At 41.3% G+C, this 26,992-nt stretch overlaps 1 protein-coding gene across 1 annotated transcript in view; it reads left to right on the forward strand.

Moving 5' to 3' along the window:
* The first annotated feature begins 15,010 nt into the window (after positions 1 to 15,010).
* The window catches only part of AFF1 (ALF transcription elongation factor 1), a 133,072-nt gene continuing 121,090 nt past the window's right edge, over positions 15,011 to 26,992 (forward strand). The window contains exon 1 of the mRNA XM_024574744.4: positions 15,011 to 15,642. Coding sequence (XP_024430512.3) covers positions 15,506 to 15,642 — 137 coding nt within the window. The 5' untranslated portion in view covers positions 15,011 to 15,505. The remainder of the gene's footprint in view (positions 15,643 to 26,992) is intronic.

Consider the following 26,992-nt stretch of genomic DNA (forward strand, 5'->3'; position numbering starts at 1 on the left):
CTAAACTGTCCTCAGCAAACATGTTCAGGAAAGATGGAGGTATTATTGTATTTGTAAATATACAAAGTTTTCAGTGTAGGACAAAAGAGATACAAACAAAAACAAAGAATTAAGTAGAAAACACTATCATCCTAAATGTAATAAAAAATATTAGTGGAAACTCATGATGTATATTATCTTTTTAAAGTTGCATTTACTCTTCTGTTCCCCCCCACCACCTTTTTTTTTAAAACATAATAATCACCAGCCTAAGAACAGGGCAGCTCCCAGGCTCCCCGCGGTGTGGATAGTACAAACCACTTCCCACTAAAAGGAACCAGGGCCTCGGAGTAAACACTGATTCTAAGCCTGGGTCTGGGAATGCACAAGATGAGCCTAGAATTACTCGTCATTACCAGAAAGCAAAGCACTTTCAAACACCATTGGGGTGATAGCAAACACCACAAAAACTTGAAGTGTTTCCCAGCAGCCAAAAGTCAGTCAGCGGGAGCATAAAAGAAAAAAAATTGGCCCTGGCTGGTGTAGCTCAGTGGGTTGAATGCTGGCCTGTGAATCAAAGGGTTGCTGGTTCGATTCCAGCAACATGCCTGGGTTGCAGGCCAGGTGCCCAGTAGGGAGTGTGTAAGGGGCAACCACACATTGATGTTTCTCTCCCTCTCTCCCTTGCCCTCTCTCTAAAAATAAATAAAATTTTTTAAAAATATATTTTTTAAAAAAGAATAAAAGCTGTAATGGATTAAAACACGTCAAATATGTTTGATCCCATGGATTTGAAATGATACTAAAACAACAAAGCCGCTTAGTCACCTTTGGAAAATGGTAAGGAAACTGATTCATAATTTAAAAAAAAGAAAAGAATTAAACATGTATTCTGGTTTCCTGAACAAACTAAATTATTAGAGAGGAAAAGTTATTTGCAGGAAAAAACTAGCAAATAAAGACTGATAGCATTGGAATGTTATCATTCTAATATTTGCATTCTCAAACTGGATAGGCGGTGATTACCAGTAGCTGATAGTAAATGTCACTAGGTTTAAACTTGGTGAGAAACTCTTTAATGGAAAGGTTTAGGGTGGCTGACCATACCTGATTAGTTACTTAATGTTAAGATGGTTTTTAAAAAGGATAACAATTGTGCATCCGGATGTGATTCAATAGGATGTCGACAAACCACCTACAAAACAGCCTTTCCAAAAGTTTGGACAGAAATATGATCAAGCCGGGTTGCAGGAAATACACTGGACTAAGAAACATGTTAAACAACACTTCCTGTATGCTGTGAGCAAAATCTATAACGTGAGAATTCTACAGAAAATAACTTCCCCCAACACATCTCACGGAAAAAAGTATAGATTATTTTAAAAAAACCCAACAATGAAGAGACATACTAACCCTGTAATGAAAGGGTATTAAAGCGGAAAAAACCCCGACAGTTGTGTTGACTGTCACATATGGAACCCAATAAGTAGACACAGGGATTGAATCTTTGTGGGCGCTTTATTCATATGGCATGCCATCTGAGAAGGTGGTGGATTCATCCCTAATGCAGGGGTGTCAAACTCATTTTTACTGGGGGCCACATCAGCCTTGCTGTTGCCTTCAAAGGGCAGAATGTAATTTCAGGATTGTATAAGTGTAACTACTCCTTAACGGTCAAGCGAGAGCTCGCTGCCTGCGGCAGGGTAGAAACAAGGTGCTAGGCTGGATAAAACAAGGTGGAGGACCAGGTTCAGCCCTCAGGCCTCATGTTTGCCACCTGTGCTCTAATAGACCTTTTAAAACGGCCCTTTTCATTAGGAGAACAAAGTGTAGATAAGGGGTTTGGAATTCAGGGGAAAGTTAATTGGATTTAAAAAACCTGCAGCATTCTTTCCCTGGGCTGTGGGCGTCTCACCCTGGAGCACAGGGGCTCAGATACCATCTTGATTGCTCGAAGTCCTCCTGAGGCACAAAGGTGGAACTGCTTGTGGTGTCCTGGAGTCAGGGTGGATCATACCTTCAGTTCTTGGAACAGTAGCTTTTTACTTGCATTGATTACTAAGCTTATTACCTATTACTTAAACTGAAATTTTCTAACTCTTAAATCCCCTGTCAGATCCTCTTTGGATCTGAGCATACTAATTAAAGGAAAATTTTGTCAATATTAAATAATAATATGTTAATACTAAAGGAAAGTTTTAGTTGGGATAATAGCACTTAGATTATTTTTTGTTTTCATTTTTTAAGTATATTTTTTTGATTTTGCTATTACAGTTGTCCCATTTTTATCTCCCCTTTATTCTCCCCCCTTTATTCTCTTCTACCCTGCACACCCCTCCCACCAGCATTCCCTCTGTGTACCCCCTTACTTCATGTCCATGGGTCCTAAGATAAGTTCTTTGGCTTCTCCATATCCCACACTATTCTTAACCACCCCCTGTCTATTTTGTACCTACCATTTATGCTTCTTATTCCCTGTACCTTTTCTCCCGTTCTCCCCCTACCCCTCCCCACTGATAACCCTCCATGTGATCTTCATTTCTGTGATTCTGTTCCTATTCTAGTTTGCTTAGTTTTGTTTTTGTTTTAGGTTCATTTGTTGATAGTTGTCAGTTTGTTGTCATCATACTGTTCATAGTTTTGATCTTCTTTTTCTTAGATAAATCCCTTTAACATTTCAAATAAGGGCTTGGTGATGGCGAGCTCATTTAATTTGACCTTATCTGAGAAGCTCTTTATCTGCCCTTCCATTCTAAATGATAGCTTTGCTGGACACAGTAATCTTGGATGTAAGTCCTCTCCTTTCATGACTTTGAATACTTTTTTCCAGCCCCTTCTTGCCTGCAAGGTTTCTTTTAAGAAATCAGCTAATAGTCTTATGGAAATTAATTTGTAGGTAACTGTCTCCTTTTCTCTCGCTGCTTTTAAGATTCTCTCCTTTAATCTTGAGTAATTTAATGATGATGTGTTCTCCTTAGATCCAATTTCTTTGGGACTCTCTGAGCTTCCTAGACTTCCTAGAAGTCTATTTTCTTTGCCGGATTGGGAAAGTTCTCCTTTATTATTTTTTCAAATAAGTTTTCCAATTCTTGTTCTTCCTCTTTTTCTTCTGGCACGCCTATGACTCAGATTTGGAACATTTAAAGTTTTCCCAGAGGTTCTGTAGCCTCTCCTCATTTTTTTGAATTCTTGTTTCTTTATTCTGTTCTGGTTGAATGTTTGTTTCTTCCTTCTGTTCCAAATCATTGATTTGAGTTTCAATTTCCTTTCCTTCACTGTTGGTTCCTTGTATATTTTTCTTTATTTCATTTTGTATAGCCTTCTCTTCTTTTCTATTTTGTGACCATACTCAGTCATTTCTGTGAATATCCTGATGACCAGTGTTTTGAACTGTGCATCTGATAGGTTGGTTATCTCCTCCTCACTTAGTTCTTTTCATGGAGTTTTGATCTGTTATTTCATTTGGGCCATATTTCTTTGTCTGGGCATGCCTGTTATGTAGTAAGGTGTGGAGCCTTAGGTATTCACCAGGATGGGGCAACCCAGTTTGTTGTGTTGTGGTGCTGTATGTGGGGGAGGGGTTAAGAGGGAACAGTGCCGCTTGCTTGGCTCTCCGCTGGCTTTCAGTCACTTCCTTTGCTACTCCACAAGCACACTGGACCCTCCTGGTGCTGATTTCCTGGGCGGTTGTGTTTGTGCATGTTCTAGGATCCTGTGGGTCTCTCCAACCAACTTTCCTGTGAGGCTGGGAGTTTCTCCTGCTGCCACAACCTCCACAGATTTTTACAGCCAGAGGTTTTGAGACTTTATGTCCCCACCCTCCCCCACCACTGGAACCATGGGTTGTGTGGTCTGTCTTGCTCCACAATTGCTCCTCCCAGTTTACCCACATGGGAATGTGGGACAGCTCAGTCTGCCAGCTGCTGCTTCACCTGTGCTGTCAGTCACCTTGCTGTACATCCTGTCTGTCATGCTGCCTGTCTGGGTCCCTCCTACTGGTCTGGATGAATGTTTCTTCTTTAAATCCTTGGTTGTTGGACTTCCATATAATTTGACTTTCTGGTTGTTTTTGTTTTTAAATTGGTTGTTGTCCTTTTGGTTGTGTAAGGAAGCAAAGCGTATCTATCTAAGACTCCATCTTGGCTGGAAGTCCTAATATTTTTTTCAATCTTCATCTTAAAGTCTATTTAAGCCTGGAATCCTTGATACTTGAATTTCTTATCTATTATATGTCTTTTCTCTTTCTGCTCCTTAATAGCCACACCCTCTTATTTTCCTTCTCAGAATCTTATGGGTGCTATTATGTGCAAGCTGTGATGTTGTTTGTGGATAAGGCTTTCTTTAATCAATGCACATCTGAGGGCAGAAACTCCAGGACTCAGGCTGAAAGACCTGATTGACCATAGGAGTCTGCTTTGCACTCTTTCCCTGGTCATTTGTCCCCTCCAGAGCAAGATCAGAACACAGCAGTTCTGAGCCTTGAATTAGAGGTTTGCCAGGGGCTTAACAACAAACAATTTATAGACTGGGCAATTGCTGCAGGTCCTCTGTGTGGAAGTCATCAGTCCTCAAGAGGTGATAACTGATGACTACTAATGTGGAAGCCAGAGGCGGTAACCAACATAGAGTTGTAATGATTGCACACTTCCTTAAGGCTGCATGAGTTACAGAAGATAGCAGGACCCCTTCAAGGGAGCCACAGGCACCCCTGCTTTGGTAATATACAAAGAGCCTTCGTTTAGCTGATCAAAGAGGTATGAAGAAAACACAAGACCATGGGGTCCATCTCCAGTGCTATCACCACAGCTTGTGTACAACAGGGTGTCTCAAAACCCCAGGCCTCCAGAAGCAGTTTCAGGCTATCCACAGAGAGGATGCCATTCAGCAGCAGTAATGCTAGTCACCAGTGGCGAGCTCAGAGAGGCATTTGTGAAAGGTTTCTTGGGTAACTTCTATAGGTGTTATTGAAGTTTATAGAAAAGCTAGGGCTTCAGTATTGCATGTAGGCAGTATGAGGTTATTGAAACAGTGTGGTTCCCCACAACTTGCTTCAACTCTGAGGATAATTATATGGGCATTAGGAAAATTGTTTGGGTAGAAAATAGTTTTTGGTTCCTCTATTATTTTGTCTTGGTCTCTCAATTGTGAACTATTTAGTTGAGGTTGTTGGAAACATGTAACCTACATATATGGCCCCCAGAAACTACATTAGTTAAAGAAGAGAGAAATGCTGTTAGTTGGAAGTATTTCAGCCAAGTTCGTTCATATTCTAAAACCACTTTCTGTTCATAAAGTGATTGTCCTACATGACACCACCATGAACAGCTGTGTTACTATTACCCCTCAGACTCAAGAACATGAACTTTCAGCTCTGTAGACTTTCTATAACATCTTTTCTGAAGGATGGGAGAGGGCATCTGGCACCTGAAACATCAGATAAAAAACTAGCTAGGAGTTCCGCATTTACTTCAAATTTGGGAGAAAGTACTCTTTCTGAGGATTTCCGAGTGGAAATGTAGGGGCACCTTCAGTTGTTAAGCATTTTAAGGCACTAGGCTGGCTCTAAGGTGTGAAGGGCACTAAGAAGTCTGTCAACTGGGGGCAGAGTTCCCAGCCCAGAGTTCTCCCCTTGACAGAGTTGGGATTGGGTGAGCTCTAACTGGATTAGCTGAGGAAGCACCCACGTTTTGGAGACAGTACATTCTGTGAACTAAAATGGCTGTAATTTTCTTAAGTGAATCCTTAAACATAATGCTTAAAACTAATTATGTATCAGTTCAATAATTTATAGATCCTTGATCCTGAAAAGGTTTAATTGGTTACCAACCAGTGTTTTGTTACATAGATTTGTTATGTATTCAAGATATTTAGGATTTAGAAAATGGAGTAAACCTTTCTCCGAGTTAGTTCAGTAAGTGCTTAGAAGATAAGGATTGTAAAAACCTCCCCTGTAGGTTTGTACAGGTGTATAAAACAAAAGCAGAGAGTACTTTTTGTACACCTTTTGGCAATCCAATATGGAGTCATTATCATTATCAGCCATACCAGTTATGTCAAGTAGCAATATGCCCAAGACTGAGGTAATGAGGTGTAAAGGGAACATCCTTGGGATGGGCCCAGAACACTCAAAACCATAAGTTTGGACACCCAGATAAGGACTCCATCTGGACCCTGATGTGAATGGAACCTCCACCCATTGTGGGCTATAAGAATTCCGAACTTCAACCATTTGACACTTGGGCTTGGCTGTGTCATGGGTCCCACTTGCAGTCCAGTGGGACTCCTGCTCCACAGTACACACACTGCCACTGTAGCTGCCAGTCTTGAGACCTACACTCGCCTCTCTGTCTATGGATTCTCCAGTGACTGGGACTGTGCACCTGATGTTTTGTATCTGATGCTTGCTCTGCTGGCTCTATTTCCCCCTCTCTTTGTGTAACCTGTGTGTGACTCTACTGGCTTCGTGGGGAGGTCTCCCCTAATAAACCTGGCATTGTGGAAAGACACCAACATGTGTGAGTGACTCCTTTCGGGGATGCTCAGAGCAACAGGGCTTTGCACATAATATGTGCTTAATAAATGTCGATTGATTTCTTCTTTGTTTTCCTTTTTTGCATCATGACTTTGATAGGAAGCAGAGCTCATGACAAATCTCAAAATCCTCTTCTGATTTGGGGGGGAGTTCCTTTATCTTCCAATAGAATATAAAATTTGTACCCCAAATTAGGTTTTGAATTATTTATGCTCAGTCATTTGCTGGGAATAAAAACAGTCCATTTGGGACAGGCCTGGGTATCACAGAAATTGTTAGTAGTTGATGTAATTTCTTTTATGTGTGGGTGACAAGATCTTACTGTCATTTATATGCTGTGATTTACTGATCATTGTGGCTTGTCTGTACATGTTAAAAAAAAAAAATTCCCACAAAGGGAAAAAACATCCCTTCAAAGCAGGGGTGTCCAAACTTTTGGCATCTCTGGGCCACACTGGAAAAAGAAGAGTTGTCTTGGGCCACACATTAAATACATTGCAACATGTAATCACCAAAAACAAAACAAAACAAAATCTCATAACACTTTAAGTAAATTTATGCTTTTGTGTTGGGCTGCATTCATAGCCATCCTGGGCCTTGGGTTGGACACCCCCGCTGCAAAGCCTGGGAAGTATCTCCTCTTTTTCAATTCTTGAATCCCTCCTCTCATCTTACATGTCTTCAGGACAATTTGGGGGTAGCTTGAAGGGATGGAAAAGCCCCCAACACACAGAAGACTGCACCAAAACATTGTTTAATGTTTGAGACTGAATATTGGTCACTTGTCTTTGAGAGTTTAAGGAATTCTTGAGTGTTCTGTATTTCATAATGCAGTGTTTTTCAGACTTTAATGGGCATATGAATGACCTAGGGCTTTTTTGTTTTTGTTTTTTTTTTAGATTTTACTTATTTATTTTTAGAGACAGAGGGAGGGAGGAAGAAAGAGAGGGAGAGAAACATTAATTGGTTGCTTCTCACAGGCCCCCCAACCAGGACCTGGCCCGCAACCCAGGCATGTGCCCTGACAGGGAATCAAACTGGTGATCTTTTGCACTCAGTCCACTGAACCACCCCAGCCAGGGCTGACCTAGGATTCTGATGTGGTGGCTCTGGAATGGAACCTGAGGTTCTGCATTTCTAACAAGCCTCCCACAGGGAAGATGGCTGCTGCCGCAGCCACTGCCGTTCAGCTCTCACCTGGAGTGTTTTCTCTTTGTTGGGAAGCCTCAAAAGCAGAGGTTCTCCAATGTGTCTGCACATTGAATTCCTGGAGGACGTTTTAAAATACTGATGCCTGAGACCCATCCCCAAGAATTAATTGGCCTGGGGGGGCCTGAGTGCCAGGAATTTGTAAATCTCTCCAGGTGATTTTTCCTGTGTAGGCAAGGTTGTGAACTCTGGGTCTGAAGAATCTGGATTCGTTTCATTAGTTCACATTACAGGGAAGTACCGGTCTTCAAAGTGATGTCCTGTGTATGTGTTTTAAATTATCATTATTTTCTATTATATTTTCTTCTCTGGACCCCATGTTTGGAAAGAGCCCCTCTACTGAACAAACCACGTTTAAACAACTTTGTTTTCTTATTTTTAAATCATACCATAAGCAGTTTTCAGTTAGACTTCCTGATCAGTGTGAGCCAACTGGTGTTACCACACTGAGTTGGCATAAGCCGCAGAAAGGCCTACAGCAGAGTCCTTCACACATGTTCCATGGACAAATATGTGATTTCTGTAGACTTTCTGAAATGTTGAGAATAGTTTACCGACTGGGCTCTCCTTACTTCATTTGTGGACCCAGGTCAGAGTCCATTGCTGACATCATGAGAGAACCCCTCAGACAGGCCAGGTTGGGGAACCAAGCTCACCCTTTAATTATGTGTAGGAGGAAGTCTTGCCAGCTGCAACTCCAGGAGAGTTCTTCACGGTTCTCTGTTTCAGGAATTACCTTTTGCCTGCTTTCTGTGCAAACAAGCAAAGGTCTCCTTAATCCCATCCAATCTCATGACTGGATTTGCTTGAGAGCTAGGAGCTCCTGATAGGTAAGGAGTGAAGGTTAAGGTATGAGGGCATGCTTCTGAGAAGAACTGCGCTTAGTAGGGGCTTGAATAATGGCAGTGGGTCTCCAGGTGGAGAAGAGGGGAAAAGACATTCCAACAAAGAGAAAATGCTCTGTGCAGAGATGGGTGGCACTAGAGAAGTGTCTCGCTGGAGGATGTTTGTGGTGATGGCGTGGGGAAGAGGATGAAGGGCAGATGGGAGCAGAAAAGGCTACTGAAGTTGGGCCAAATTGGGAAGGGTATTGGATGCGCCTGGAAGGGAGCTTGGTCTTCCTCCTGCAGGCCACAGGGAATACACATTTTCATTTTCATTTTTGTAAGTAAGTAACATCTGGTGTGTGGGTTTTTAAAATGGTATGTCCTATATTCTGGCAGTAGTGTTGAAGGTTGAGTGGGGAGAGAGACAGAGCAAGAGAAATAATTCTTATGAAGCCATTGACAAAGCATGATGGTATATGGCACGAGTGTCAAACTCATTTTCACCAGGGGCCACATCAGCCTGGCAGTTGCCTTCAAAGGGCTGAAATAATTTTAGGACTATATAAATGTAACTACTCCTTACCTGTTAAGGAGTTGAAATGACATTCGACCCTTTGAAGGCAACCAACTGCGAGGCTGATGTGGCCCCTGGTGAAAATGAGTTTGACACCCCTGGTATATGGGGAACCTGAAGTAAGAGTGGTGGGGCTTCCAGAAAGAATGGAAGATTTTATGATTATTTTGAATTTCAAAAAGGAATTAGAAGATTGAAGTGTCAGCTGTGAGTTGATATACTGTTGAATCTAAGGTGAATTTCGTGAATTAAGGGCGGTAGCCCTAGAGCAGTGGTTTCTGAGTGTTAGTGCTTAACAGGATCACCTGGAGGGCGTGTTGAAGCTAATTGCTGGAACCCACCCTAGAGTTTCTGATTGTGTAGGTTTGGGTGAGGCCTGAAAATTTGCACAAGAATGCAAGAAAGGAGCTACGCAGGAAAAAAGCCAAAGGGGTAAATGGAGTACAAATACCAAGTTGGTAGAACTTAAACCCAACCACATCAATAATTAAAATAAATGACTAAACATTTCAATTATAAGGCAGAGATCCTGCAGACTGAGTCTTACCCAACATAATAATCTGCTTACAATAAATGAATTTTAAATGTAAAATTATGCATACGTATAATAGAAGGGAAAAGCATAGAACAAGATGCACTATCAAACAATGAGCATAAGAAAGGCACATGGTGCTCAGAATGAAGCGACCTGTGTAGCTGGCTGTGATCCAACCTGCAGCCTGGAGTCCAGCCACATCCAGGTGAGCCCACTCCACCCAGCTGCACCCAGTCCCCCTGCAAACCCATGAAGGGGAAAAAATAAATGTTGATGAGATCCCCTTAAAAAAAGAAAGGAAGGAAGGGACGGAGGGAGGAATAAATCTAGATAGTTACGTTAGGTTCAAGAAGGAAGAAGTAGTCAGTGGGTGAGGTCTGCAGGAAAGCCCCTTTGGCTCTACGGAGCACAGAACTTCCCAGTGCTCATCACCTGCCAGCAGTTGGAAGGGGATGCCTTGTAGTTAACAGCAGATATCTCTGGAGATAGGCAAACGGGCCAGTCTAGGTGGAGAAAGAGCATTCCTGCATAAATAGATTAGGTGACCTCTGTTTTCTTTCTGGAGGTAAGATTTTATTATACAGTCAGAGGCTTCCTCCATAACGACAGACCACGGTGGTCCCACGAGATAATAATGGAGCTGAAAAATTCCTGTTGCCTAGTATGTCGTAGCTGTGGAAACATCAGAGAGCAACACATTACTCACATGTTTGTGGTGACAGAGGCTTGAACAAACCCACTGCGCTGTCTGTCATATAAAGGGCAGCACATACAGTTGTGAGCAGTGCATAACACTTGGTAATGGTGATAAGTGACTGCTACTGGCTTATATATTTACCGTACTATACTATTTATTGTTATCTTAGAGGGCATTCGTTCTACTTGTTAAAAATATTTGCTGAAAAACAGTGTTGCCATGTTACACTGGCAGCAGCCTCATACTTGCAAGTTTCTTGATTGCAGCATTTTCTCTCGTGCTTGATTTAATCTCCCATTTTATACAGTCACATGCTGTCCAGGCTGGTAGCCTGGGCGCGATAGGCTGTGCTATATGGCCAGGTGTGCGGTGGGCTTACCGTCTAGGCCAGTTTCCGTGTACTCCGTGGTGTTCTCCCGATGATGACATTGCGGAGGGACACAGTTCTCGGAACGCATCCCTCTCCTTAAGCAGCACAGGACTCTAGTTCATTTTTACAGTTGTGATTTTCTTTCTGTGTGTCACTGCAGAAAGCAGCTGTGTGTTCATTTCATAATATTTAGAAAAATTTTAAATGCCCAGGATAAGTCATCTGTCCTTCTATCCAGGGATATCTATGGCTAGCATTTTGATTGAATATGCATGTTTAATCAACTTTGATGAAGTGGAATCATAGCAAATGCAGTGTATTGCAACAGTTTTTAAAAAACCTTATACTATATTATATATTTCCATGCTATTAAATAGCTTGGTGAAACAGGAGGGTGAAAGCATAGTCAACCCAGGGGGAGAAAAACTAATTAGAGACTAGTTTTATAAATTAAAAAATTTTTTAAAGGAACACTCTTCATAACCCTGCACTTTTACTATCTCAAGAGCACTCTGGGATTTTCGTGGTGACTTACATGTGGAGGAAGAGCCAGGAAAAGGAGGGAGTGCCTGATCTTTAGTTTGAGTGATTGGTCACTGATAGACAACCCAGGGACCAAGGGGAGAGGTGTCGGTCGAATTTGGGGCCAATCAGGTTAATTGTGGCCTTGTTGAGCTGGAGCTGCTGGAGGTCGACTCCTGGCCTGGAGCCATGTATCAGGCTGCTGGTGTCTCCTTCCCTCACCCACTCGCCTTTCCCTTTAACAAGCATCACTACCGCTCACTCCCTGCGTACTCGTTGTTGTGCACTGGGTTTTGCTCACCGAAAACTTAGGAAGGTAAATCCAATTTCAAGGGGTTTATTGCTAATCATTACAGTTAAAAACATTATAGAGCTATGGCATTTTTAAAGTTTTCAACTAAATGTGCAGTGTCTCCGTGCCGCACCCCTCCTACCCCTTCATTTGTGCCCATTCTGTCTCTGGTGGCGATCGGCAAGTAAATCTTTCTTACAGAAGAATTCCAAGTAGTATGTATACACACTTCCACCCTACAGGAGGTGGAACATAATCAGACAAGCCCGCGTAGGGCGACACCAAACTGTCAAGGTGACAAAAAACAAGGAAAGGCTGAGAAACTGTCACAGACACAGGGCAATGGGCGATGGCCTGGATTGGATCTTGGAGCAGAAAAAGCACATTGATAGAAAAACTGATGAAATCAAAATAAAATCTGAAGTTTAGTTCGTAGTAACATTTCTCAGTTTGACAAATATCAAATGGTATTGTACAATAACATGTGAAAATGGGGCACCTGGCTAGAGAAGTACATGGGGACTCTTTGTAACTTTTCTGTAAATCTAAAATTATTCCAAAATGAAAAGTCTAAAAAAATGTGTGTGTGTTAGGATGAGGTGTTGAGGGAACTTGAGCTCATTTGTTGTCTGAGAAAAAGTTACTGGTACAAAAAAAACAGGCAAGGATATCGGGGAGGGGAAGGAGGGATGTTTTATCAATGCACAGTAGGAGGGGATATGGTAAAGTACAGACCAGAAGCAGAGAAAAAGAGATGAAGAAAGAGGTAAAGTTGGGCAGTAGTCTTTAAATATCTTTGTGTAACCTCAACAGAATGTTGGAAAACTCCAAGTCTTCATTCTCAGGCCTTATCATCTGAGCGTTGTCAGGGAAACCTGACTTCTTACCCACCTCATTTCATAATTCTGATACATATGTATAGCTAGATAGGTGCGGCATGGAGTTACCTGAATGTCTTTGATGGGAAGCCGCCATTCACATGTCCTAATGTGAACTCAGGGACTCTCCTTTAATATGTAGACGTGTTCCCTTGGGGCCTCGGAGGTATTTACACCCTGGAGCAGTGGGCCCTTTTGAGCTTGATTTGGGATGAGGGATAGGCCTGCTTTCTTGTTCAAGGAGGGAAAGGCAAGTGGGACAAGAAAGGAAAGGCTGAACCCTGGTTTTAGAATAGAGGGGTTTGCAAATTAAGGACCTGGCAATAGAGTTAATTGAAACCTTTGCCCTCACACTTCTTGAGAATTTCCCTGTACCCCGATTTTGAAGACCGTGGTAGAAGATCTGAGAGGTATGGAGTAAGGTTCGGAAGATTGCCTGGGGAAGCAGAGGACTTTCTCAGGACTGCTTTGTATCGGGGTCACAGCTGAAGAGGGGAGGGAGCCAGGTAATTTTCAGTGATGCTCACTACACTATTCCCTGTTGTCTCTCCTCTCCAGGGACTGCTTATCCTTTCCTCCTCCTCTGTCTTTCCTCCCGCTTCCTGTGCCTGGTTTTTGGGACCTCCCAGAGAAAACCTTGAGCACCCTTCTCTTGGGGAAGTGGTTTCTGTAGTGTCCTCATTAAGCAACATTCCATTGAAAGGAAGTAACACTTCTTAGTGAAGAAATTTGACCCATGTGTCTTTTAGACCAAAAATGCTACTAAAGAGTAGAATCATTGAACGACCGTCATGGTACAGATGTATATATTGAATGAAGTATTTTACTGTTCCGATTAAGGCAGCCTGTTTACATTTTTAAAAAATTTAAGATATATTAGAAAGATTTTGCCATCTATCTCTTCAATTAAAAATATACTTATATTTTTAAACATGTCTGTCCATGTTTTGCCAAATAAATGATGGAACCTTTAAAAGATTAATCTGTTTTCACTCTAGGATAACAATATCTAGTGCACATGTGTGATTAAACTTCGGATGTGTTGTTCAGGACACGCACTGTGTATATTGTTGCCGCTCCGCGTGTGCAAGTCATTCACTCATTGATTTAAAGAGCTAGTAAAAACGTGCTCTAGTGATTCAAGAACCCATTTCACATCGTAGAATAGTCTATCTAAGTTCTGCCCTGTTTATTAAGTCATTTACCTTTTGTGGTTTTAGCATACCTGGTTGCTAGAGGATTAACAAATTCAGGAAATGTAGCAGTGATTTAGCATATTCTCACTCTACAGAAAAACTTATTTTACTAGATGATTTTTTTTCTTTCAAGTAACATCTTCCCACTGTTTTCATTAGAAATTATCCACTGCGCTCTGGCCAGATGGCTCAGTTGGTTGGAGCGTTGTCCCGTACAGCGAAAGGATGCGGGTTTGATCCCTGGTCAGGGCACATAGCTAGGCTGCATGTTTGATCCTCAGTTGGAGTGTGTAGAGGAGGCAACCCATCCATGTTTCTCTGTCTCTCTCCCCCTTCCTCTCCTTCTCTGTCTCTCAAAAATTAATACATAAACAAAATCAATAAACATATGCTTGGGTGAGGATTAACAAAAATTATTCACCATACCAGGCAATTACTAATATAGTCCTAAGTTTTTAAAGGGGCAGTGAAGATTGACAGGTGATTTTACCACTGATTTGTCAGTTAAGTTGGATGTATTAGTTGGTCCAATTTGAGCATATGCTGGGGCCCAGGAATTCTTCACCTGAAGTCTACAGAGCCTTGGGTCTTGCTAAGTGGGTTACAGGGCATCATGTCTTTGTGTTATTCTAAAAATAGTTTTGACCTCTCAGAAGGTTTTGGGACTCTCAGGAGTCCACTAATCACACTTCGTGAACCACGAATAGATATGCATTGGGCCTTCCTCCCACCCCCAGCCTCCCAGCTTTGTGTGTGTGTGTGTGTGTGTGTGTGTGTGTGTGTATGCCAGACATCAACATGTCTGTATCCCATGGCTTCTTAGTTACACAGTCTGGCATATATATCCCTTTGAGATGGGCAACACTGTCATGATTCTAGCTAGAGTGGGGAGTCCACAGGACAGGCATTCACTTAAGAATTTCCACCTCCTACAGTGTGCTGCGGTCCCCATGACAGCTGAAACACACAGCCTCACTCCATCTCTGCTCACGGAAGTTTCGCCCTGCTTAGCTTTAGACACAGTTTAAACTTGAGTGCTTTCCCAGGCCCTCAACAGTATGTGATTTCTTTTGTACTTCTTACGTTTACAGTATTGTTCTTTTGCATCCTTAGTAATTTTTGAAAATTTAGTCAATCCCTTAAGAACCAAAATGAATCCGTTTCGTTTGTGATCTGCATGTTGTCTCCTAAAAAGGGCGTTTTGTAAATATTTGTCTCAATGTAAAATGAAAACAAAACTGAAAGCGAGCAAAATAAAACAAGTGTGCTTTAGTTGAACATTTCCTGATTGCGAGCTCGCATTGCAAAGATCAAAAGTAGCGAACGTGGTTCGCTGGTTCGGTTTTATTACTTGCTCACTGCAGCCTCTTGGGGCCCAGTCTCCATCAAACGCTCAAACTGGAGCTGGAGTTCTGAGCGGCCGGGTACCGTGTGTTCCGGCGGTGTGTTTGTACATTGTTAAAGGCTGGCAGAGCACCAGCCGGGAGCCTGCAGGCGGGGCTCCACCACGAACGTCCGAATTGGCGAATTGGCTGTGTTCGGCGCTAGGGCTGAGCGCCCCCTCCCGTGCAGTGCAGCCTCCAGCCTGGACCGGCCGAGCGCCTGCCCGTTTAAGGAGGAGGACTGTACCACCAGAACTTTCTTGACGGGTGGCGGGGGGCGTATTCAGCGAACTCGGACAACTTTAAAGGAGCCAAAAGACGATTTCCTTTCTCTTCCAACCTGGCCCGAGTTCCAGTGCAGCTCGGTGGGAGCCGTGAGCTGGTGAGCTTTGGACGCGGGCCGCCTCCGTCACCTTTCTCCGAGTAGTGCGGCGGCTGTGGCTCCGACAGCGGACGCGGTGTTCCCCGGCCCGCCCCAAGTGTGGCTTGCCTGCGGAGGCCCCAGTGCCCGGATGTCCATCAGGATTAGGGAGAGCCAATGCGGTCGGAGCCCGAGGCTGCGTGGAGGACGCCCTGGCTCGGGAGCAGGTAGTCCCGCAACCTCGGGGCGCCGCGCTCGGGAACCGTCCCCGCCCGGCTCCAGCAAATGGTGAGCGTGGCGCTGGCACAAGGGCCGCGGGTGGGAGGCTCTGATGGACAGAAGACCCTGAGCTCTATCAGCTGAATTATGGCAGCCCAGTCAAGGTGAGCCGGGCACGGAGAGAAACTTCTACGATCTGTTAGTGGCGGGGAGAACCGAAGGTGGAGGGTGGGGGGCGTGGGGGGAGGTCGGGTTGCTGCGGAGAAGACGGGCAGGAAGCAGGCTTATCATTGCTTTCTCATCATTCCTGATGCTGGGGTCGTTATTTAATGTCAGATTAAAAAAACGGTTTAGAGAATATACGAGACGGTTCCTGTAGAGTAGAGCAGAGCGACTGAGTTAAAGTCAGGATTAAAGTTAAATTTCTGCCCTCGTACAAAAACAATCGTTGATTTCAGAGAAATAAGTTGATTGAACTTGTCTGCCTTTGCCCAAATTTTCATTTAGTTTCTTTGTGCACCTCCCTGTGGTTCTCGTGATTTCCCCCCTCCAGTGTTGTGAGCAGAGTGTAGTAAACCGATTAGCGTTAACCAGTTCACCTTGGAGAGGGGGGTTGAGAATTTGCCTGCTGAGTGACTGAAAATTTTACCGCTGGGATGTACGACTTCGCGTAAAACGACACAGCTTGAATCTGCTGAGTAGGCAAAGGCCAGGAGCGTCCCGGGCCGGGACCGGGAGAGGGTCCTCAACTTCAGTCGGCGGCAGAGGAACCCTGTTGTGAGAACCTGCAGCTCTGACTTTCCGCGGTTTTTTACCTAATTTGTAACACAAGCGTTAAAGACTGATGACACGGCATTCGTGTTTATTATACAATTCCGACCGTTGTGTGATTTCATTTTAGTTGTGACAGCAGTTGGTGTCAAGGGAAAGTTTGGAGTTAGGTATAGATTCTTTTTTTTTTTTTTTTTTTTTTACTTTTACAATAGTTTTACCAGAAAGCAGTTTGGCGTCAGGAATTAAAGTATTAGGAGGGCTCTTCAGGTTGATATTTGAGGGATAGTGATTTGGGGGTATCTTAGAAGGCTAACCACATTTCTGAAGGTACAGACAGATCACTGAGAGAAAATGAGGTTTTTGATGTTGACTTTTAGGATGAGACTTTGAAAATTTTCCCCAAGAGACAGAACTTTCAAGGAAGAAAAAGAACTTCTCTATATGGAGCACCTCCTATGTGCTACCTGCTTTGTATATTTAATCTTCTCAACGCAGTGGTTTAATCCTTGCCCCCATTTTATTGATAGTTCTAGGAAAGGGGTTCTTAACTTGGGGCCCGGTCGTAGAAAAACTTGGATTAGAAACAAAAGTTGCCTATTTATTTTTGCTGACCTCTACTGAAATGTAACTGTCACGAGTGTCCATTGCATTAAACAGATTAAGATACCTTTATCTAAGGAATTCCGTAAATGTTATCTACTGTATAGAAATAGGATTTGAACTCAGGGTTAAGTGATTTCAAAAAAAAATGCCTTAGCCCTCACAGTAGTTAAGAATAAACAGATTTAGTAGCTACATCACTTTTATTAAGTAGGCAAGTGCTTTTATTTTCCCATTGGGTTAGTTAGGGAAACTGAGGCCCAGACAGCCCGTCCTTGCTGAGGTGAGGTGTTAAAAGGGAGCTGCAAAGCCTCAGTATAAGTGTAGAAAAAGCAGTTTCTGCTAAAAGTGCTTTGTTCCAACATGTAAGAATCTGACTTCTTGGTGTGGCAGTTTAATTTAACAGCAATTGAAATAGAAGGACTTGATGTATTTAATTCTGGTACCTGGCCTTCATACATGCCCTTGAACTAGGAACAAAGCCACAAGGTCCATGTGTGTTGTTTTCTTAGCCTGCATAATGGGAGTATATCTCACAAATTGCAAATGTCCATTTTCTCCAGTTACATGTGGAATATGGTCCAAGTTCACTTAGACACCGGGAGAGTGGGTAACCTTTAAGATCCAAAGAGAGACTATGTGGAGAAGGTTGCAGATATTTGTGGATTTCAGGGAAACCTCAAAGTTGGGCCAAGTTGCCCTGAGTAGTCCCCTGAGTGAAATTGAACCGTCGTCTGTGATATGTATATATAATCTGGGGTGGCGAAATCCATGTGCCACACACAGTATCTGTTTGCTCTTGAGACAAGGAATTTAGATTGCTGGACTCACTGGACCTAGCTGTTCCCAGCTCAGTATATTCTAACCACAGTAGTTTCAGTGTGCGAGTTTCAATTTGATTTTTTTTTCTTTTAGTGGAAGATGTAGGTGGGAACTTAGATGAACTGAATTTTGTGTATTCACTGATAGTGAATACATGAGCTGACCATGGCACTTTTATTGTTTGGCATTGTTATTAGGTGATATTCTTGATTTGTCACTAATAGGTGGTACATGACTAATTTTCATGTGAATAGGGCAGGTAGTGCAATGTTTCTCCATGGTCAGCTTCTTAAGGCAAGATATTACCTCATATATTTTAAGTATCCCCTGAATAAGTTTGAAGTACTTTGTGTAAGGGAGGGACCTACCTAAGTATTTCTTGGTTTGTGAAATTTTATAAATTAAGGTGTATATACCTCTTCCTCATTTTAAAACCTAAAAGTAGGAAATTGATTATTTTGTTTTGTGGTTGATTTCTTCTCTAGAAAAGAAAGACATTTATTGAAAAAGGTTAATTGCCTAAGTTTTAAGAATTAGAATTTGGTTCAATATTTTGAAAACATTGAGTGTTTGGATTGAGTTGTCAGAGTTGTGGTGAAAGGCAATCACAACTGTAACAGTAGTTATGGCAGGAGTGTGCGATGGCCTCAGCTCTCAGATTTGTGTGTGCTTTCTCTGGAATTTATAAGCACAGCAGATACATTGACTACACTTCCTAGTAGGAATTGTAACGAACTTGCTTTCTCTAATGTGAAATAGTTACAGATTCTGGCTTTTGTTTCCAAATTCTGATCTAAAGTGCACAGAGACTATATTTTTAAGAATATATTTTTATGGAAGTATACAACCTGGCATGCCCTCTTTTGAGAACCATTAAGCCTGTGATAGGCTGGGGAGGGCAAAGAATCCCAACACTTTACAGATGTGTCCTTTTCTCTGAGGATTAGCTTGCTTTATATTGAATAGTATGTCTATGAATCAAATAGAAAAGAGGGCTTTGTATGATTCCCGATCCCTGCTCACCCCCTTATTGAAGCAATCTCTGAGTTCTGGGAAGGAGTATATACATACCTTCAACTACCACGAGGGATTAATTTGTTTTAAAATGCGCCTTGTGTTGCCTGAGAAGCCCTGGCTGGCCCCTACCTGAGGATGAGGTAGTGTACAGGTGGGAGCTGGGCAGTTGAACTAGCTTCTTTAGGAGAGTAGCATTTGGTGACTGAGAACATCTCAAAAGAAAGCACTTTCACACAAACAGCAAAAGGAAATTAGGTTTATCAACTCTCCCACAGTTTTTTTGTTTGTTTGTTTGTTTGAATTTGACTTGTTAATGAAATTTTTAAAGAGAAAACAATAAAGCAAAATCAGACTGTTCCCAAGATTATTGTGAAGCTGGTCTTTGGTGGCTCTCTTTGACTTTCATGAGGGAAGTTTTTCCATTACAAAAAAAAGAAGCAATGCTGTTAAACTGGTGTAGAACCAGTTTGCTCCACCCTGTGCCCCCACCCCTGATTTATGTACTCCTGATACCTTGGAAGAAAATTCCTGAAAACAAAGAAGCTCTGAATAAATACAAGCAACTATCAACGACGATTGCCATGGTATTTGGAAAATGCAGTTCAAGGAAGTGATTTCAAGAGGGAAATAATTTATGCACTGTTTGACTCAGTGAATGTCTTCATTTTTTCCCTTATGACAGCATTGTAAACAGTGTCCTTGACAGAAGAGAAACAGACAGGTCTCTTAAATGATTTCCTGGTCATCCTGAGAGCGCAGCGGAGCTTCCTGACTCACAGACTGGAGCTCCTTCCATGATAAAGATGGGAAGGAGGATTGAGTCATTTTTTCAGTCAGCTGGTTTATGGGGATGTTCTTTGGCAAAATTAAAGTGATCCCTTGAGAGATTTAGGGGATTCTATACTAGACCATGAAAAGGTATTCAACCGCTGTTTCTATGTTCTTTTGAGAATGGAATTCAGTGAAAGCTATATTTAAACAATTTCAATATCAAATATATTCAGTAATGAAGAAATCTTAATCATGGATAAGAGAAACCTATTTACTCCTCTTGGTGCTATCAATTATTTGTTTTGAGCACCCAAAGCTATATATTACCTAAGAGCTGTCAAATGGAGGATTAGAAAGCTGACTGCTTCGTGACTGCTTTGAGATACAACATGCAACCTGATTGCTTCTAAATATATAAACTTCGTCTTCTATTAGCAAATTTCTTCGTGTTGTTTATTTTCCAAGATTGGCAGAGAAACTGAACTCCAAGGTCTCCTGTCTTCTAAAAAAGGAAGTCCTGCATGTGAGAGAGGACTGCAAGCCCTGAGTGGGAGAATAGTGCATTCTGACTTCCCCCGTGTGCTGCTGGGGAATGTGCTCTGCAGTGCACCTTTAGGACAGGCTTTCTTGGCTCAGAATTGTCAACATAGCACGCTTGGCTATCATAATCTCTTTGTTGTGGTTCAGATACATTTTATCGGTAGAGGGTGGGTGCATAGCTTTCACAGTTTAAACAATTACCTAGCTTTTTTACTTATGTGAAGAAAACTTGGGGGGTGCTAAACTTGCATTTTACCTCTGCTTCAGAGTGTTCTCGATTCATTTTATTATGAATATGCCATGTATTCATTTGCTCAAAATACGACAGCAAGTAGAATGCACAGTAAGGTCTTGCTCAACTATAAATGCATCAGATGAAATTTGACTTTAGACCTCAGGGGGGAAAATAAGATTTATAGCTTTTGGTGTTAATGTCCTGGACACCCAGAAGTAAAAATTAACTTTAAAACCATCCATGTGCCGACTTTTTGTGTCTTGGCAGTCAGTGACTGTGTGTTGTCAGTCCTTTCTGTGTGCAAACTTTTCCCTTTTCCCATCTACCCACCGTGACTGAGAGCTGAACCCAATGGCCACACAGCCAACAGAATTACTGTCCTGAAAATCTTTTTCTCTGGTGAATGTTGTTTTCTTGTGTTGGTTTACTGGCTTTGTTTTTAATGTAGCCAGATTGAACGCCTATCTGATTCTTTTTTGTTGTTGTTCTTCGATCCTATCAGATTCTTAAGGCTATTATTCAAAGCAGTAATTTGATGTCAGACTTACCTAATATATTCAGAAGAAACCCCAAGTGAAATCTTGTCAACGGGGAACTGAAGCAAACAGAAAGGGACAAGTGTATTGTGTTTCTGTTGACACCTAAATTGTCTTTATTTTGGTATTAGGCATTATATTTCCGAAGGGCACCCACAGTTTGGCCACATTCTAAAAGTACCAAGAATTGTTCTTCCTCCATAATGACTCATGACGACGGTCCCTTGGGGATCTGCAGGCCACATGACCTTTTGTTTGGAGGGGGGCTGGGGAGCACTAGAGGTGTGACTCCTGAGAGGCTAGTTTACCTTTACTTTATCCGGAAGGGTATCGCCTTTCTTTCCAGCATCGCTTACTGTGGGATGGGCAATTAAACAATAGTAAAAGAATATTTTAGGAGCAGTGTGGTCATACTAAGTGCAAGGTTTCCAAGTTGATTAGACTTAGGAATCATCATGCAGGGTGAAGCTTGGGGTGGAGCCCTGCTGGCTCTGAGGCCAGGGGCCTACCTACCGCACTCTGAAATAGGGATGTGTGTGAGAGACATATAAACCACAATATACCTTGTGCAGTGCAGTTGCATTTGATTTAATATATACTCATGTATATACAATGTGCTTTTTCTCCCCTCTGTTGAAATAGGCATGAGGTTGGTGGAGAAGGTAGATACCTACCTATGTAAATGTATGTACTCATTACAAACGGTATTAGTTGAAATGACCAAATGCACCTATATTAAAGAATAAAAGGAAAAAGAAGGCACCAAGAAGTAATGCCCAATGTTTAATTATGCAGAACTTGCCCATGAACTGTTCCAAGGACCTGGATATTTAATTTATTTAATTTACCCTTTCCTATCCACCCTGGGCTCCCTGCCAAAACTGCTAGCTCCCCCACACACCACCTCCTTTATCAGGTGGCATTTGGTTTGGTTCCCAGGGGAAAGTTGTAAGTGTGAATTTGTCAATTATATCTAAAGTTTATGAATCTGAAGCGAAAGGTTTTTTTTTTTTTTTTTAAACAAAAACACTGTCTTGGTTTACTGTTGTTGAACAAATAATATTCAACAAAAATTTTAAAATAAGACTCCTACTGGGAAGTAAATGTTAAAATTATAGCAGATGTTGGTTCCTGTAACGAAATCCAGGAAACGCTTTCTGGTATGTGGGTGTTGTAACTTTAGTTCTTGGAACTTTCCTTCAGGAAACTGCCTTGTCAAAAGCAGGGCAGTCAAAATATATGAAGCACAATTCACAAACTGTGTTGTGCAGTGTAATTAAATTTTGATTTGGTGCACATGCTGTTGTGGTTGTGGTAGAGCTGAGGCTATCACGTGACTTTTATCCTGGATAACGTGCATCTGGATAACTTGTTAAATTGCTTCTCTCCCTTCCCCCATTCTCTGCTTTAAAGATACAGGTGTATCTGATTTACTCTGGATCTATGTTTATGGAAAGTGTGGTATGAAATTAACCAGTTCCCATTGTTTTGTACAAAGTATGAAACGTTTCCTACCCAGCTTTGCAGAAATCACTTATTTTTGTCTCACAACTGAAATATTAATATTTTACTCTAGACATTTCTAAGATGGCCTTATCTAGTAAGTTGGTAGCTCTCTTACCAAAATGCTAATAAAAATTTGAGTCTGCATTGTTATGGTTTCTAAAAAATTATTGAAAGCTGCAATTTTCAACTGGTGTGCCTCAAGAATTTTAAACATTCAATACCTGACTGCTTAGTCAGGGGCACTGACCTCTTTTCCCTCAGATTGTCAAATAAAAAAAATGACAGCAGTTGTCTGGGGTGAACAAATCAAAATTATACCTGGTATCGCTTTTTTTTGTTTGATTGGCAATAATACATATATTTTTTGGTGTGTGAATTTTAGTGATCAGTTTATGTGTTCCATGAGATGGAAACAGTTGAAAATCACTATTTAAAGGGGAACAGAGCCTCTCATTGAGTTAATGTGCTACATTTTAAATAGTTTTTAAAATTCATTAAAAAGGGATATTCAATGGTACAAAGTTCTGGCCAGTAACACAAAGCAAACGCTGCCATTTTATTTATTTTTTTCCTCGTATCTTTGACCTAGCAATTACACTTTTAGGAATTATGTTTTTCTGTTGTTCTTTTGTAGTCTGTGTATCATTTCCTGCCTCAGTCCCCTTTTAGAGTTAGTTGATGGTGTGTAAATACAAATTCATACCAGCTGGAAAAAATTAGGCAGCAACCTTTTCTAACATTAGCGTAGTAAAAATCCAAATGAAAGCCAGTGTGTTACATTTATTTCACAGTGAAATTCTGCTACCTGACAATGTTGAAAAGAGTAATGAGATTAGTGTTGTCTTCCTGTCGTGTTGCTTGGTTTTAGTGAAATTCAAAGTAAACCAATTAAAACTTAGTTTATGTTTTTAAATGGGACTTATGTCCAGAAGACAAATAAAAGCCCTAAATTGAAAGTTTTAAAAGATTAAGTTTGTTAATCCTGTCATTTTGCCAATAGTATTGAGAGTGTGCGGGTTTTGTTTTAACCCTCATGTGGGGCCTCTTCTTACAAACACCTTTATCTTTTTTTTTTTAGCAGTGCTGTTTGTCCAAGGATAAAGTGAGAATCATTGTGCTTACTTACTGCCGAGTTTGTTTTCTAGGTTTTTAAAATGCTGTGACAGTTCTCATGATAAGCCTAGAATAAAACTTCGTTTCTTCCTGAGGTCACCCATATTCCATGGTGACACCCCTAAAATATTTGTCTCATCCATTGTTTTAAAAGAGCAAAGTAGAAGCTGTGCTCGTCTTTGGTACTTCGGAAGTAGCTCCCTTTCTTCGGTGCAGGGAGGGGGCAGTGAGTGTTACTGTCACTCAGGTCTTTAATCTTCTGTGTCATTTCTTAATTTGTGAATGTTTCTTCCTCGCCCAATTTTTTGACAACTTTGAGGTATATTTTACTATCATAAAAGTCACCCATTTCAAGTGTACACTTCACTGATTTTTAGCTACTTTACTGAGTGCCCCAACCGTGGCCATGATCACTGCTGGAACATTTTGTCCCTCCAGTGTGATCCCTGTGCCCATTTATAGGGAATCCCTGTTGCCAGCCCCGTGCAACCACCAAGCTACTTTCTGTCTCTGTGTACATTTGCTTTTTGAGGGCACTGCACATACGTGGAACCTTGTGGGTTTTTGCACAGTTTTTTTGAGGTTCACCTATGGCACAGCATGTGTCAATAGCTCTGCCCTTTTAATTGCTAGATAGTATTTCATTGTCTAGATATGGTAGGCTGCTTGTTTCCAGGGTTTTGTTTTTTTATTATGAATAATGCTGATATGAACATGTAAGTCTTCCCGTAGACATTATTTTCCTTTTTCTTGGTTAGATAACTTAGGAGTAGAAATGCTGGGTCCTATGATAGTTTTATGCTTAACTTTTGAGAAACCACCAAACTTTTCCAAACTATATGTCCACTGTAGCCTATGTTTAAATCGATGTCATTCAGTGAACTTGTTAGTTATTGACTGTCTTCATACTCAGCTGGGCTGTGAAAGTAGTGGTTCGGGATGTGATCGATTTTGCATTTGTTTATTTAAAAATGTTATGTTTTAAATTTATATATGACTTAAAAACACAATTCTTTTTTCTCATAAAATATCCTTTATAGTATTTAAGTTGATTGAGCTTTTTGATGAAGAAACTTGCATCAAGGAATGCTTAAAGAAAACTAAAATAAAATTTAAAGTATCAATGCATGCTGTTGTCAAAAAAGCAAACAAAACTCCCAACCTACAATCCAGAAACCTCTCAAATAACAAAAATATATTATTAAACATAAATCCTTTATTTTGTAACTGTTAAATTGCCATAGAAATTGTTATTTCAGTGTGCTTTTAAATAAGACCATTTAGGCTAAAATTAGCTGTTCTTATTCACTACAGCCTCACATGCAGAGATATGTTATCTAAGTGAAGCTTCTGGAAGTTATCATTCAAACGTGGGCCCTGCTAGGGGAAGGTGGTGACGGTGTGTTCTCAGTTGGTGGTGTGCTCCAAACTTCAGGAAAAGATAGATCTGTTTTATGAACAAAATTCTTTTATGAAGTGCTTTGAAATTATTGTTAGGTGCAAGTGTAATGGTAGCGAAAGTACCTTTTTAGCATTCTGTTGCTATTTGCAAAAACGCCGGGGAGGCCTTGGTTAGTCCTCTCATCACAGCTGCCTTCCCGAATCTGCTGTGTGCTTTCAGCTTCGGGGCCTCAGTGCATCACAGCGTGGTGTTGGAATTCACTGCTTCTAGGTATTAATTTACCTGCTTAAAGATTACATCATATTACTTAGCTTTGTGACTATGGCATATTCGTGTGTGTGAACAGTGCTGTCAGTTATCCGTGTCGTGCATGAAGAGTGCCTGTTGTTCTCTAAGAGCGACCAGCCACAGTGTGCAGGTTTCTAAGTTAGTTAAGATAGAGTGTCTTCCTCCCCACCAGGAGAGGAGTTCCTGGTTCGGTGGGAGGAAACAGGCAGAAAATAGCAAACAAACCGGCCGAGTAAACAGCTGGAACTTGTGTTAACTGCTGTGACTAAAACAAGGGAGCTGTGAGAGAGAATAATAAAGTGTGAGGAGCTTGGTCTCACACGGGCCAGGAGGACCTCTGAGGAAGTTGACCTGAGGTGGAGAAAAAGCAAGTCATGACATGTTAGGCTAGAGGGAGGTGACTGGCCTTTCAGAATGTACCTGGAAGTAAGTGATGATGGTGGGAAGAACGGCACCATCATCACTTTAAGCAGTGCAAATAGATTGTAGGAAATAACCATCATGTGGCAGTTTTTCAAAATAAAATATTTAGTTGGTTTTGTGGATTAATTCTACCAAAGCCTAGCTATGTCGTTTTGGGTTTTTATTTTAATGAGGGCAAAATGAGTTCTGTAACATTGTAACTTGCACTTTCAAAATAGAGACTATATTTTCTTTTCTCTCTTACAGTTTTACATTGAGTATTATTTTATATTAGTTTCAGGAGTACCGCATAGTAGAAAGTCATGAGGCTGTGTTTTCTAGAAGTTAGCTTTAATTGGTGTGTAATTGTAAACAAGCTAAGCATGTGGAAAAGAAATTTGAGAGGACATTTTTCTTAGTTTAGCAGCCACCAAGTGAGGGATGTGATAGGATTAGCGATGTTCCCGCGCTGTGGGTGCGGTCATGAGGGAGTGGATGAAGGCTTAGACAGTCAGGAGGATTTTTAGCCGGAATGTTAAACACAAAGGTGAATTTACAAAGCACCCTTTTCTACATGTGAAAGACTGTTTTCGGGAAGTTGGGCGAAAGCTTCCCTTCTCTGCCAACAACAGATCTTGAAATAATTTATGTATGTTAAGTTAAAACAAAGCCCAGGAATGAATTTATCCTTGAGGTTAAACATGAAAACACAGTAGAAGGTGGTGTTCTTTTAGTAGTTTTAGAAATAGAAAATAGATAATCTTCTACCTTGGATATTTCAGGAAGCAGCAGATGGTTTAAGTACCTTTTCTCAAGGGATTATGTGGCTTCTTGAAAAAGATGCGATCACAGCAAACTAGAACTTCAGAAACTGAAAGTTCTTCTCTCCTGCAGGCATCACAGCATATTGGGTTGTATGAAGTGGTTCCAGGGATCTGCATTCATTATCACCTCCTCTCTCTCTTTTTAGATTTTATTTATTTGTTTTTAGAGAAGGGAAGGGAGGAAGAAAGGGAGAGAAATATCAATGTGTGGTTGCTTATTGAGCACCCCCTACTGGGGACCTGGCCTGCAACCTAGGCATGTGCCCTGACTTGGAATTGAACCCGTGACCCTTTGAGTCGCAGGACGGTGCTCAATGTACTGAGCCAGACCAGCCAGGGCTTACCTCATCTCTTTTGTGTTTCTGTTTTAGTTACTTTCAAATAAATGTATTTGTTATAGGTCTTTTGCAGTATAATATATAATAATTATGACTGCATTGTGAACATAAAAAAGAAAGCATGTTCTTTATTTTCAGGGTGTAGAGTTAAATGTGTGTTTTTATGTTAGACCTGCCTTACATCATTTCTATATTTGTTTATCCTGTCATGTAGTGAGAGGTGAATATGTACCTCATACAATTAAGTTTCT

Source organism: Desmodus rotundus, chromosome 4, assembly GCF_022682495.2.
Source record: "Desmodus rotundus isolate HL8 chromosome 4, HLdesRot8A.1, whole genome shotgun sequence".
NCBI lineage: Eukaryota > Metazoa > Chordata > Mammalia > Chiroptera > Phyllostomidae > Desmodus > Desmodus rotundus.